At 39.6% G+C, this 12,495-nt stretch overlaps 1 protein-coding gene across 3 annotated transcripts in view; it reads left to right on the forward strand.

Moving 5' to 3' along the window:
- PRKAR1B (protein kinase cAMP-dependent type I regulatory subunit beta) overlaps positions 1-12,495 on the forward strand; it is a 102,005-nt gene that overhangs the window by 61,785 nt on the left and 27,725 nt on the right. For all 3 annotated transcript variants that reach the window (XM_075768169.1, XM_075768172.1, XM_075768170.1), the window contains exon 7: positions 6,576-6,734. In XM_075768169.1, the coding sequence (XP_075624284.1) occupies positions 6,576-6,734 (159 nt within the window). The remainder of the gene's footprint in view (positions 1-6,575; positions 6,735-12,495) is intronic.

Genomic DNA, 12,495 nt, shown 5'->3' on the forward strand with positions numbered 1-12,495 from the left:
CCAGTCACTTAGCTATGATACAGGATATAAATTTTTCCTGCCTTGTCTGTGAGACTTGCAACAGCAGATTTTCTAAGCAATGAATGCAATGAGTTTCTTCAAGAAGATCACTACTTTGCTTTGACAAACATTCTCAATCCCTACTCCCCTACTTGCCAAAATCAGCCTATATCTGCTAGGACAGGTCAAAATGACAGATCCACAATAATGTCACCCTCACACTTCTCAGGCAAAAGTATGGACAGTTTTCTGACAAGAGCTGCGGGACAAATACATCCTAACAAGTCTTAAGAGATGTAGTTTGTACTGAGCTTATTCCAGGGGCAGCCAAAGCTCCTGACCCCTCTGAGCCTTGCAAGACTCATGTGTGACCAGCTCTCATGCTGTCCCACTTCAGCATCCCCCTTCTTTCATCCTGCTGCACCTTACCACTGCTCTCCTCATCTCCTCAGCTGGGTTCTCTCCTTCCTATGCCTTTCCTATATCTTCAGTCAAAACACACACTGAATTCCTTTGCAAGATGCTGTGGAAGGCACAAGAAGCATTCGCTCATTCAGGAGCAAGTTGCAACTCCACCCTGGTAGCTGCAGGAGTTACCTACGTTAACTGTCTTTCCTGGGAAGGTGCAGGGATGCGAGCCCATTTTCCCCTACAGAGTAAAGTCTGTCCCAGGGCACTCACTGCAGAGTAACTTGCTCCTGTATAAGGCAGCAGCTCCCAGACCCCAGGGGTGTGCACTGTCACACCGTATATAGTGCTCCCCAGAAGAGTTATTCCACTTTCTGGGCAGCAGTGCTAAAATCCTTGTTGTCTGAAGAAAATCCAGACTGCTAGTAAGCGAGCTGCAGTTCATTTAAGCCTTGCCAGATACTTTTTTGGCATGCTTCCACCCTTCTCCAAGAAAAAAAGCGACTTGGAAAGTAGACAATTGACCCCGAGACTTAGAGCCTCAAGCCATTTTCTGCCTAGTTCAGCTGGTGTTGGCATATGCATGGAGGCTTTTAACCCCTGGCCAGGCTATCTGCCTTCATCATTTCCCTGAGCTGCACAGAGTGGCAGGTATACCAGGACTGGCGGATTCAAGGAGCAATTTACTCTGAGAACATCATGACTGATAAGTACCCGGGTTTTCATACACATGCAAAGATATACATAAAGGAGGTTGCAATTACTATCACAAAATCCCCATCACCTGGAAGAAAGTAACGGCAAAACTGAAAAAAAAATAATAATATATCAACCAAGCAACCAAAACCAAGCAGAAACCACCGGGAAAGCCAGAATAACAAAATCGGTGTGTGGTTTTTGAGTTTAAAAACCTGCACCATTTAAAAGTAATTTACTGTTAGAGTTTTGGCATAGGCACCCCAAAGAGTAAGTAAGAGCATTCTAATACCTTCCCTTAAAAATAATCTGAGTCAAATTAGAAGTACAATAAAATATTTTTAAATATAGTAACACTTTATCCTCAACTCTTACACGTTCTTAGGGTATAAACAAGCCTCGTTAGCATAGAATAAAGTATCTGGACATTTCCTTCTTGATGTTACTATGGACAGCCAAGGAAGACTCAATACCCTTCCGTTGGCAAGCACACTCCCATGGACTGCGGGCCAAGGGAGAAGGGCACAAATTTGCAGATGTAAAAGAAGGCTTTTTAGAAATCAGGAAGAGGTAGGTCTTGGAGAACCTGGGGTTTTCCTCTCATACACGGTGTACTACAGGCCAGGTATGCTTTGACCAAAGCTGTCATTGGAGGGCAAAGGACATTACAGCGTCATTAGTTGCGCTCTTCCTCCTTAGCACTTCAGGGTTGAGGAGAACTGTTAACTCGTGACCCAGCCCTGCAGATGGATAAAGTTTATGTGAGGTAGATGATGGCATGAGGTTTGAAGTCTTAGAGGTCAATTGTCTACCGGAAGCTTTTCTGCTCAGACAAATGTGAACGTATGCCAAAAAGTAGCTGGCAGAGCTTAAATTATAGTTTCCAGTAAAGACGTTGAAAGTACCTGCTAAAGTATGTCTTGCAAAAATCTCTAATCCATATTTCTAAATATAAAAATGACTTCCTGTTCATTATTTTAATCTTACAACCTCACATTTTTTACTTTAAAAAGCACCGGCAACTACCCTTTTAAAACAGATGTATTTTTTTCAGACTCAACAACTTCCTATTCTATTTAATGTCACAGCAACTTTCTCTACAGTCATTCTCAAGTTTTCTTCTTGTAAAACAACAGCAGCCAAACTATAGTATGGTAAAAATAAAAATGAAAACTTTTCAGTATTTTTTCTAAAGTAAGTTCTGGATTTTTCTGTATAAATCTATATGTGGAGCTATACATGAATATTGTAGACAATAGACAAGATTATCTTTTGATTGCAGGTCAAATCTTCTTGAAGCCCTTATTCTTATATACAAACTGTCTAATTTGTATATACAAAGATGAAAATTACATGATGGTTTATGTGAGAATACTGTTGGATTTTAAAACTAGATATATTTATGGTTAGATTCCTTAGATTGCTTTTGGTTTGAATTCTTCCATCATTAATGATCTTTCTAATTTCAGAAAGATGCTTTTTGAAATTTGAAACAGAACATTTTAAAGTTTGGAGTTTTTCAGCTCGAATTTTTAAGGATTTTCAGGGCAGTCTCCAAGTTCGTGTATTTATATTTAAGAAAAGCAAATTCATACTACAAATAAAGCACTGGCTTTACTTAAGAAAATTACCCACATATAAATACCCTTCATGTCTAAGGCTTGCTTATTTTTCCAAGAATAAATAAACCTCATCTTCATGTTTGGATAACAAATATTAAGGCTTGACAAGACACAAAGCACAAATTATTACAAACAGATCCGAGGGAAGGGATTTAAGATCTGAAAGTTGCAATGCCTGGAACAAATTAGATTGTCCACATAGATTACAAAGTGGCAAACACAAAAAAAAAAAAAGCTAAAAGTTCACTTGAAATTAGCAATGCAAAATTAAAATAAATGTGAATTAACTCCAGTGAAGCTCAGAGATAGATGTTCATATCCTGCCTTTGAAGTAAAATGGCTATATTACTGCTCCTGGTAAGGTTACTTTCTGCTTCTCTAGACAACACGAAGATGAGTGAGGCCAAGATGCATTCCTCTTGCATTGAGCATTGTGTGACTCATTGCATTTTCCCTCGCAGTTAGCGCCTATGTATATCGCAGCCCATGAAGAAAGGAACTGCTGAAGATCACAGGAGATTTTTCCCATTTGCCTCCTAAAAAAATAATAAAATTAACCAAGTTGTGTGATTTTCAAGCCCACAAAAATTGCAGTGCTTATACTACATGATGGAAAACAATAGAAATCTAAAGTACTTTTGATCTGCGGAAAGTAGGTGGTCCTGATGGCTTGGTCATATTTGGGCATCTGCAGTTCTATATTCTTCTTCAGCTGCATGAAAGAAGAAGGTTCCAGCTACTACGGAGCTGTGATCGGCAGGTCAAGTAACAATTAGGAATAATTCACTTATGTACTCACCACTTTGGTGAGAGTTCACAAATGCCTAAAATTGCCTGAACCAAAACCTCAGCCCAGCATTTTTAGGATAAAGAAGGAGATCGTCTGAGCTGCTGCCATATAACATTGCCTTGCATAAGCTGTTCTGAGCCTAAAATAGTTTTACTTCCCACACCTTACAAACAGAGCTACTTTCCTTTCTACTTCTTTTTTTTAAAATCTATTTTAAAGGGATTCATAGTGGAGCTGAACTCTCTGTTAAAGGGCAGAATGGCTTTGTAACATTCTGTCAATGCTCTTTAACTTGATCATGAAGACAAAAGTTGATTGTTGACTTAGGCCTTTGCAGAGAATGAAGTGCAATGGGTTTCCTCCTAGAAAACAACAATTATTCTCGAGCTGTTTTCTCTTTTGGAGATTGATATCGGAAATGGCATTTTTATTGAGGGAGTGAATGCTGGGCCCAAAGACTGTCAGATCAGTGGTTTGCTTTCACCTCAGAGTACTTTAAACCTGACACCCATAGGGTGGAGGAACAGCCATTTGCATAAACTGTTTACAGGCAAGATGTCAAACACATTTTGGGGACTCTTGTCAAGTAAGACAGCAAAATTAAAGAAGTCTTAGAGCATTTTAATAGTAGCCTCTCTTTATAACAGCCGTACAAAAGTAAATGTCCATCCTTTGCTTATTCTACCTTGTATTTTACCAGTGTCATTCCCCTCTCCGAGCTGCAGTCATCATGCATACTGCTTTTACAAGAAATGTCACCATATTACTTAAAAAAATATGTGTTGAAATGAGTTTATTTCCCGCTTATAATTCAGACCCTTCAGCAATAACAAAACCTGTGCTTTTCAACAAAAGAGCATATAGAAATGTGTATTTTTGGTGTGCTGAAAAAGAGTCAAGGATGCAATGATGTCAGTTGACATTCAGGATGTGGTCCAAAACTCATTGGAATTATTAGATTTTCCCCATCGTCCCTGTGACTTTTTACTGAGGACATGACTTGCTGTACTGTAGCAAACCCTGGGTCCGTCCGGTGAAATCTGCACAGAAAAGGGGGGATCCCTACATTCAAATACGCATCTGGACAATTTTGCAATGGATTAATTGAGTTTAAAAATTTTCATGCATTCTCATTATCTTACAAGCCTTTCAGAATCCTAATTTTATTCAGCCATTTCTCCTGCTTGTCTCACAAAAAAAAAGATCTAGGAGCCACAGTATGACCTGCTTGTTTCACCAGGAAAGTGCTTGGGTTTGCCTGGCTTTTTTTTAAAACTTCTTTTTTCACTTTCATTTTTTTCATCATGAGGAGAATCAAAAGTAGATTCAATGTCCTGTGCGGTTTTCTTTCTGTGGTGAGTGTAAAAGTTTGAAAGGAAACGCTGTTATTATTCTCTCGTGTGATATTCTCCTATGGGACACTCATTCTGTCGTGGCGAAGAAATGAAGCTATAGCTTTTATGGCTTGAGCTCTTCCTTGGCAGTCTGCTACCACCTGCCTGTTTGGGATTATTTTTACCCTTAATTCAGCGCCTCGATCCTCCGATGCTCCAGGAACACCGAGAGCTGCAGCACTGCCTGGAGTTCAGCAGTGATGCTCATACTGCTCTTGATCAGCTGAACTGCTCCATGGCCTCATCCATCTCCTACTGAACCAGCACTTCACTGACCTCAGTAGGAGCTCGATCAGATCCTAATTGAATATTGGGAAGATAAATTGGGATTGATTCCAGCTGTAGTTTGTAATAAGCCTTTTCATCATAAAATGAAGATAGAAGTAAAATTAATACCAACAGTTCGCTGAATTTTGACCCCAGTTCATTTATTTTGGTCACCGGCTTTTCTCATGCCCAGCTTGAACACAGTTCTAATTCATATATTTTTTAAAACCTGCTAGTCTGTTACTCGGTAATTGGTAATAGGTTATGGTCTTTTCCTTTGCCGTAGTTTTCTGCTTAAGATGAGGATACCTGCGTATTTTCTTCATATTATTTTTCTTCACAGGGCTTCCAAACAAATGAAATTCATTCTGTTTGATTTCTGCTGTTATCGGTCTGTAACACATTGGGATATATTCTGCGCTGGGTAAATGCACACAGCCTTTCCTACCCTCTAAACTCACAGACACATGAACAGAATGCAAAGGGTTTATTGTGTAGGTTTATAGCAGCAAGCCTACAAGCAAGCTGCAGAATACACAATCCATACCAGTCTTTGAATACACTAGTATGTCTCGTGAGCTGTATTGTCCATCAATAGTGAGGAAAAGGCAGCCCAGTGGAGAGCATCTGCACCAGTCCTTTCTCCAGTGAAGGTTTTAGGAATTCTTCTCAAATTAGACATCATCCAGGAAAAATACTGTGATAGTGGTATCGATTCATACTGTGTTTGGAGAGGATATGTTATCTCAACAGGCTGTGGGTCAAATACTGCTTCATAAGTTCTGCAGAGCTGATGTTAAGGATGAAGAGCAATTCTGCATACAGCTTCTGAAGTCCAAAGCACTTAGTAGTCTTCCCAAAGGGAGAAAGAGATCTCAATAGTTATATTTAAATGGTTGTTGGAGGCACTAGGCTTAGGGAAGAAAAAAATCTTCCTTTTCAAAAGATGTTTCCCTGTTTTGACTGGTTTTCATTTCATGGCCGTGGTGCTTTTCAGCAAACCTCATTACACATATCAACAAATCTCCTTCCTTTCAAGTCTGACAGTGTTAATAAAAAGCCGAAGTTGTGACAGTTCTGCTTGTTGACTGTCTGAGCCTGGAACACAAGAGGGAAAACACGATGCCAGTTAACCATGGGAGCTGAAAACTCGGAGAGTAAATACAGTCATTGTACTGAACAAGACGACTTGAAATTCTGTCCACAAAGCGGGTTGTTGCTCTCTTTGGGGACCAACTGCGGAAACTGTTACGCTCTTGTTTTCCTTCTGTGTCCCCAGCATTGACAATTAGAAAGGAAACTACTAATAGCTTTTGAGGTAACTGGCACTAGGAGGAAAACTGTAACTAAGTCCCCAAAGTGGTTTCACTTCTTTTTTTTCGTCTTGCGCTGGGGTAGGTTTATGTCAATGGGGAGTGGGTCACCAGCATTGGAGAAGGAGGCAGCTTCGGGGAACTGGCATTGATCTATGGAACACCCCGGGCCGCCACCGTCAAGGCCAAGACAGATCTCAAGCTCTGGGGCATCGACAGAGACAGCTACAGACGCATTTTAATGGTAAGTTTATGGAGAAGGGCTTGTTTATGGAGTTGATATTTTTTTACTTTCTTTTGTAGCGCCAGCACTTCTATTCTGTGTAGAGAGCACACTGATGATAGAAGGCTGCGCAGTCTGGGCTCCTACATAAAAGAGACAGGACATGACGATAACATTGAGTAACTAAATTAAGGGAACTGAAGGAAAAAGGGAACAAGATTCAGCAGAGAGACGCTGAGTCAGAAATGCAATTGAATAACATTATGCATAACTATTATATGTGAATGAAAACCTCAGGAGGCCTCCATTACCCACCGAAGCTATGCAAATCCTCTCCTTTTCGTGAACCTCAGAATGTCTTTCAGCACTATCCCTTGCCTATGAAGTCTTTGTTTGAACCTGTATTATACTCTTCAAGGCAGGCAATACAAGGTAAATCCAGCTCCACTAAAAAAAGTGTCTCAGTTGGACTGTGCCCTCCATCTTCGTTAGCCAGCACACAGCCACACGTATCATAGGATGGGAGCTGCGGCGTCCCTGCTAATGATTTATTGCTCTGCTCCTTTCAAACTCCCTCATCTCTGCAGCAAAGCTCAACAGACCTGCTGGGCACCTAGGGTGTGTGCTAGCTTATGGATTTGCTGGTGGGTCTTGAGTGGTGAGTTTATAATGGAAACTTTGACAGATTATTAACTTTAGCAATGTCATAACTTTTTTTACGAGTTTGTTTCCAATGTCCATGTGCATATCTTCCTTCTCCATAAAATATTCCTTTCTTTTTGATAATTAACAGACATAATTCTATGTAAAGCCTCTTTCTCAATAGGACTTGTCTCTAAAAGCTGCATTGTTTAATTCTGTTCTGAAGGAAATTATGCTATGCTCTCAGAATAATAAAGGAGTGTGCATTTTGAGATCATCTGTATTTCCAGTGGATGTCATGGATAACAGAAAAATCAAAAAGGAATTGAGTAGATTTTACACTTAAATGATTAGTTCTTAAGCAACAGAGTGTGAGAGTGATCTTTATTTATACGGTGTGATGACTGTTGGATGTCTGTATGAAGCATTGTTGGGTTTTACTCTGTATTTCACAGACTGAGTTCTGTATCGCATAAACGAACATCACACTGACATCTAGAAGACGACATCTGATAGAAATTTACTCTGTCCCAAAATATTCAGCCTGATCACTCCAAGACAAAATAGAGGAATAATGATGAGAAGCATACTGTCTTGTGGATAAGCGGGTTTAATAGTTTTTGAATGCTTCCCAGTACAGGGAAGCAGGCAGTAGAAACTGAGACTTTTCTGCAAGGTATTTCTAAAACAAAGAGCAGGAGAATTTCCTAACAGATTTAAGAGGCACACTCAGCTTATTTGTCCCATGTCCTACATGGATGCAGTAGAGGGGCGACTGAGATAACCGGTGCGATGAACCTGCATGGTGCAAGGAAGAATCCAAAGTATAAAAGAGAAGGAATGTAGGAGGAAAATAAATGTCAGGACAAGCTACATATTCATTGGCTTTTTAAGCATAGCTTTTTACAGCTGCCTGTAACCTTGCTACTAAAGAATTGAAGGGACAGATTCACAGGCCTCGTAGCCTAGAGGTAATTTCAGTTTTAGTGTTGATGAAAATAGTGGTACCTAACATCATCCAACCCTGTGAGCTTTCAGGTTTGGTCATGTGTCCATTACCATCTGATAGCAGCTTTCAAAAGATGAATATCTGATGCAGAAACAGGATTTGACTAAAAGGGTTTAAAGTCCCAAGTGGAAAAGACTGTTTTTAATGCTAGCTTCAGCCATACATACAACTTGAATATTATGGATATACGTATATTTGATTCTAGTGTAGTGCTAAGTGCTTTTCAAATTAATTTACATATTCTCTGAACCAGTGATTGCTGTACCTTACCTAACAAGCTCAGTTTCTGCAGTTGATGAGACCTTTAACTTTCCATAGAAGTGGTTTTTCTCCCTTTCTCTCTTATGTTTTTTTTTACAGTTGGGGCCATGAAAAATTGATTGTCTGTTACATTACATTAGATACCCAGACAGTGTAATTGTAGTATTCCCAATAGTTAGATAGGAAATATTTCAGGTAGCATGGTGAATTAATTGCTGCAGGTATAAAAAATGTCCAATTTTAAGCGCTGTCCACGGTGAATGCAATTTACCCATCCAGACTACATCAACTCTGTCATCTTTTAATTTATTTGTAGGTGCAGCATGGATAATTTCTTTGCTGTAGGTGAAATGAGACACCTATCTTTGTGCATTCGTGTGAGGGCAGGTTACAGTGGCTCTCTGCACATTTCCTCAGGCCTAAGAATTAATTACATCAGGTTTCAGTGGCTGCATTTCATACTTGAAGCTAACTCCACCATTACATGGCTGGTTTTGCTGTGCTTCGTTTCAAGATGTAGTAGTAGTAGCTGCCTTTCAAGTCCCAGAAACATGGTTTCCTGCCGTTTAGCCTCTTACCTTATGTTTCTAGAAAGTTGCTGGATATTTTGGATGCAGGAATGCTTCTGCATTTAAATAAGAGGTAGTAATGTTTAGGATATATTTTGAAATATATCATTTAAGTTGGTTTTAAAACTTGAGAGTGAGCAGGTTTTTCTTTTTTATTTTCTGTTTGCAAATCCTTTTTGTCCAAGGGATCAATCTTTTTTTCTCCCAAAGATATCTTTTTATTTTTCTGTAGTCAGATAAAGCCCCTCCATAACCCCAGAGAGTTTTTTCTTTCCTCTGCATTCCTTCCTGGCCATGACCAGCCCCATGTTTTCTCAGTCTAGTGTTGAAATTTTATTCAAGTTGTAAATATTTATTTGCAAATCGTGCCTTCAGATCCACACTTGCCAAAAAGATTTTATCCTGTCTTGAGACACTTGACTCTCTACCTCATTTCTCCTTGCAGGCTGTTTTGGGTCTTTGCTTCACATTTAGTCATTTCTAGTTTTTATTTTTCCTTAGTGCCATTTTCCCCACTTACGTGTCTCATTGATCCTGACTGGTTTATGGTATGAATAAAATGTATCTCTGGAGGTTTGGGAGTTTGGGTTTTCCTTTTTTTGGATGGACAAAGCCTGATGCAAAAAGTTCCTGCTGGCTTTTAGTTACACTTGTCATCCATTTATTATTTAGCCTGTCCCAAAAGAACTTTGTTAAAACAGATATATTTCTTTATATTTCATTGTCTCAGCTTAGGTGCCATGATGGCTTGAAGGTCACATTCAAGTTTGTTTTAGCAGCTGTGATGATTGTAAATGTTGGGATAGGTGGAGGGTTTTTTGGTCAGGATTTGCAGTGAAATTGCTTGGCTTTTGCTGCAGTCCTTGACAAAGTATTATACCATGAAATTCATTGTACAAGATGGATTACAAAAAAACACTTGAACATGTTCCTCCCTCAGTACACTCACAAATTATCTGTCCATCTGTGTGTTCCGTTTATTTCATGAAATTATCTGTGCTGAGTTGCATACGTTTCACTCTGTTGCAAATTTTTTTATGTATATGTACCCTGTGTGCGCACACACAAGTGCACACGCACATTTATGTATATATTCTATATTTATTTACTTACATTCTTCTGGGAGAGAAGCAAAGGAATTTTTTTGCCACCGGATTCTCATGTAATTGAGTTGCTGAAATGTTGCTGCGCTCTTCTTTGCAATTGGGATTCAAGAGCATCACGAAGTGGGGAACATCCCAGGGTAGTACAATATTTGTATTCTAAATATAGCACATACCACAAATACCAGAGAAGCAAATGTCTGTATCCCAACATCAGATTGATCCCCCAGACAATTCAGTTCCCAGACTGAGGAAATTTGAAGTATTAATTTCTTGTAATTTCTTCTTTAAAAAGGCTTGATTCAGGGTAATGTAACTATCCTCTAGTACCCGTGGTCCAAGATACTTGGCTTTGACAGCGCACTTGCATGGGATACAATACTTTTTGCCTATTTGGCCAACTTTGCTCACTGAACGTGAGTTGTAATATTGGGATGTAAGTCCTGATAAATCAAAGGTAGTCAGTTCCTAATGTTATGCCCTCATTTTGTTTATGCTAGTTTGGCTTTGGTTTACCATCTTTTCACAGCTTTGAACCCGGGAACAAGTTCTTTAACAAGTGTCTTTTTCTACTCAGATAAGATAAAGTCCCAAGGACTTTGTGTTGCCATAAAACGTAGGTTGAGTGGTGGCCAAAACATAAAGCAAATCCGAAGCCTGCAATCCATCTGACATCTGTGCAATATAGCACCAGGATCTTGCGGGCTATTTTGTTTTCACGGTCGATATGCATGGTGACTCTTTCTTTCATGCTCCTGCAAGAATGTACACCCAAAGCATCATTCGATATCAGGTTTATGCAGGGATTAAACAGGGCTGGAGCCGTCCAGAAGGCCATTCCGGCACCTCCTACCAGGATAACTCTTTTTATTTGAAATTCGAGCCATGCTTTGCCTCTTGGTTTGCCATTTGTTTGGCTTCTTAATGAAGGTGGGGATTTCTAGGAAGGACCCGATCAACTCCACCTGAAAAAAATGGAGCAATAAAGAAGATATGAAGAGTGCTGGAGGGACAAAGCAAAGAGGTGAGCAGAGGGGAAGAGAGACAGAGACTGGACTTGAGGAAGAAAAAAATGGAAGAAAACAGGGAAAGCAAAGGGGCAGTTGGAAAAGAGATGCAACAGTCCTATTCAACAAGACCTGCTGTTATCTCCGGGGCATTCATTTTTCCTAGCCTGTGTATTGCTTAAGTTTAGCCTAGGACTTGCTACATTTTTAAGTGGTCCTAAAACTGACTTTGAGCTGATTTCTGGGTGGATTTCACAAATGCAAGTGATCTTGTTTCTCCTTGGGACTGTTTCAGGGAGGAGCACTGCAGCTTAGAATATTAACGAGTCTTCGTAGTTAGTGGGAACCACTGTCTTTAAGAAGATGAGCTTATGCATGACAGCTCAGAACCGGGGAGAAAGTGAACAAAGGGAAGGAGAGAGAGGGAGAAGCAGCGACTATTGAAATAAGATATTAATAGGTTAGAAAAATCAGAATTAATAAAGACTTTTAAAAACATGCCATCAAGAACCCTGCCAGTGCAGAATTATTCATGTACATTTACTATTGTTTTTATCTGGCTCAAGCAGCACGATTTCTGCTGCTTCCCTTAGGAAACTTTTCTGCAAGAGAATAATTCTTGCATTGGGAAAACTTTTTTGATATTGATCTTAAATTAGATTTTCTTAATTTTCTCCTATTACTTCGAGTTATTTCAAGTTATGCTGTACTAAATTGTCCTCTCTTTCTGTCATGTATCTGTAGATTATTATCACTGTCTACCTAAAACGCTTGCAACAATGCGTGCTAGCTATGAGCATGGCATACCTATGATCCCAGTGTTGAGCTGACATATACAGGCTGAATTTGTTTTGCTCCTTCCTTATCGGCTCTCCCCGAGTGTTTTAGCATTTCTTCAGGCTCTGTTTGGTTTGGGAGCACTTTTCTGGAGAAGAGGTACCGAGACAAGAGTGTAGCACACCAGGCGCCATCACATCCGAGCCATGGAGATGGAGCCTCTAAACTTCATTCCTGGATGATGTCTTTGAGTATACAGACCAAAATAGCCTTGGCTGTATTCTTGTTGCAGTCTGATGTTGCAAATCAGGTCTCATCTACTGTCTGTAAATCTCTTTCAGCTTTACAACTTTCCAGTCTTCTTCCATTTGTCAAACATTAGTGCTTTGGATTTTTTTTTTTTATTTGCATTTC

Source organism: Balearica regulorum, chromosome 15 (assembly GCF_011004875.1).
Source record: "Balearica regulorum gibbericeps isolate bBalReg1 chromosome 15, bBalReg1.pri, whole genome shotgun sequence".
Taxonomy (NCBI): domain Eukaryota; kingdom Metazoa; phylum Chordata; class Aves; order Gruiformes; family Gruidae; genus Balearica; species Balearica regulorum.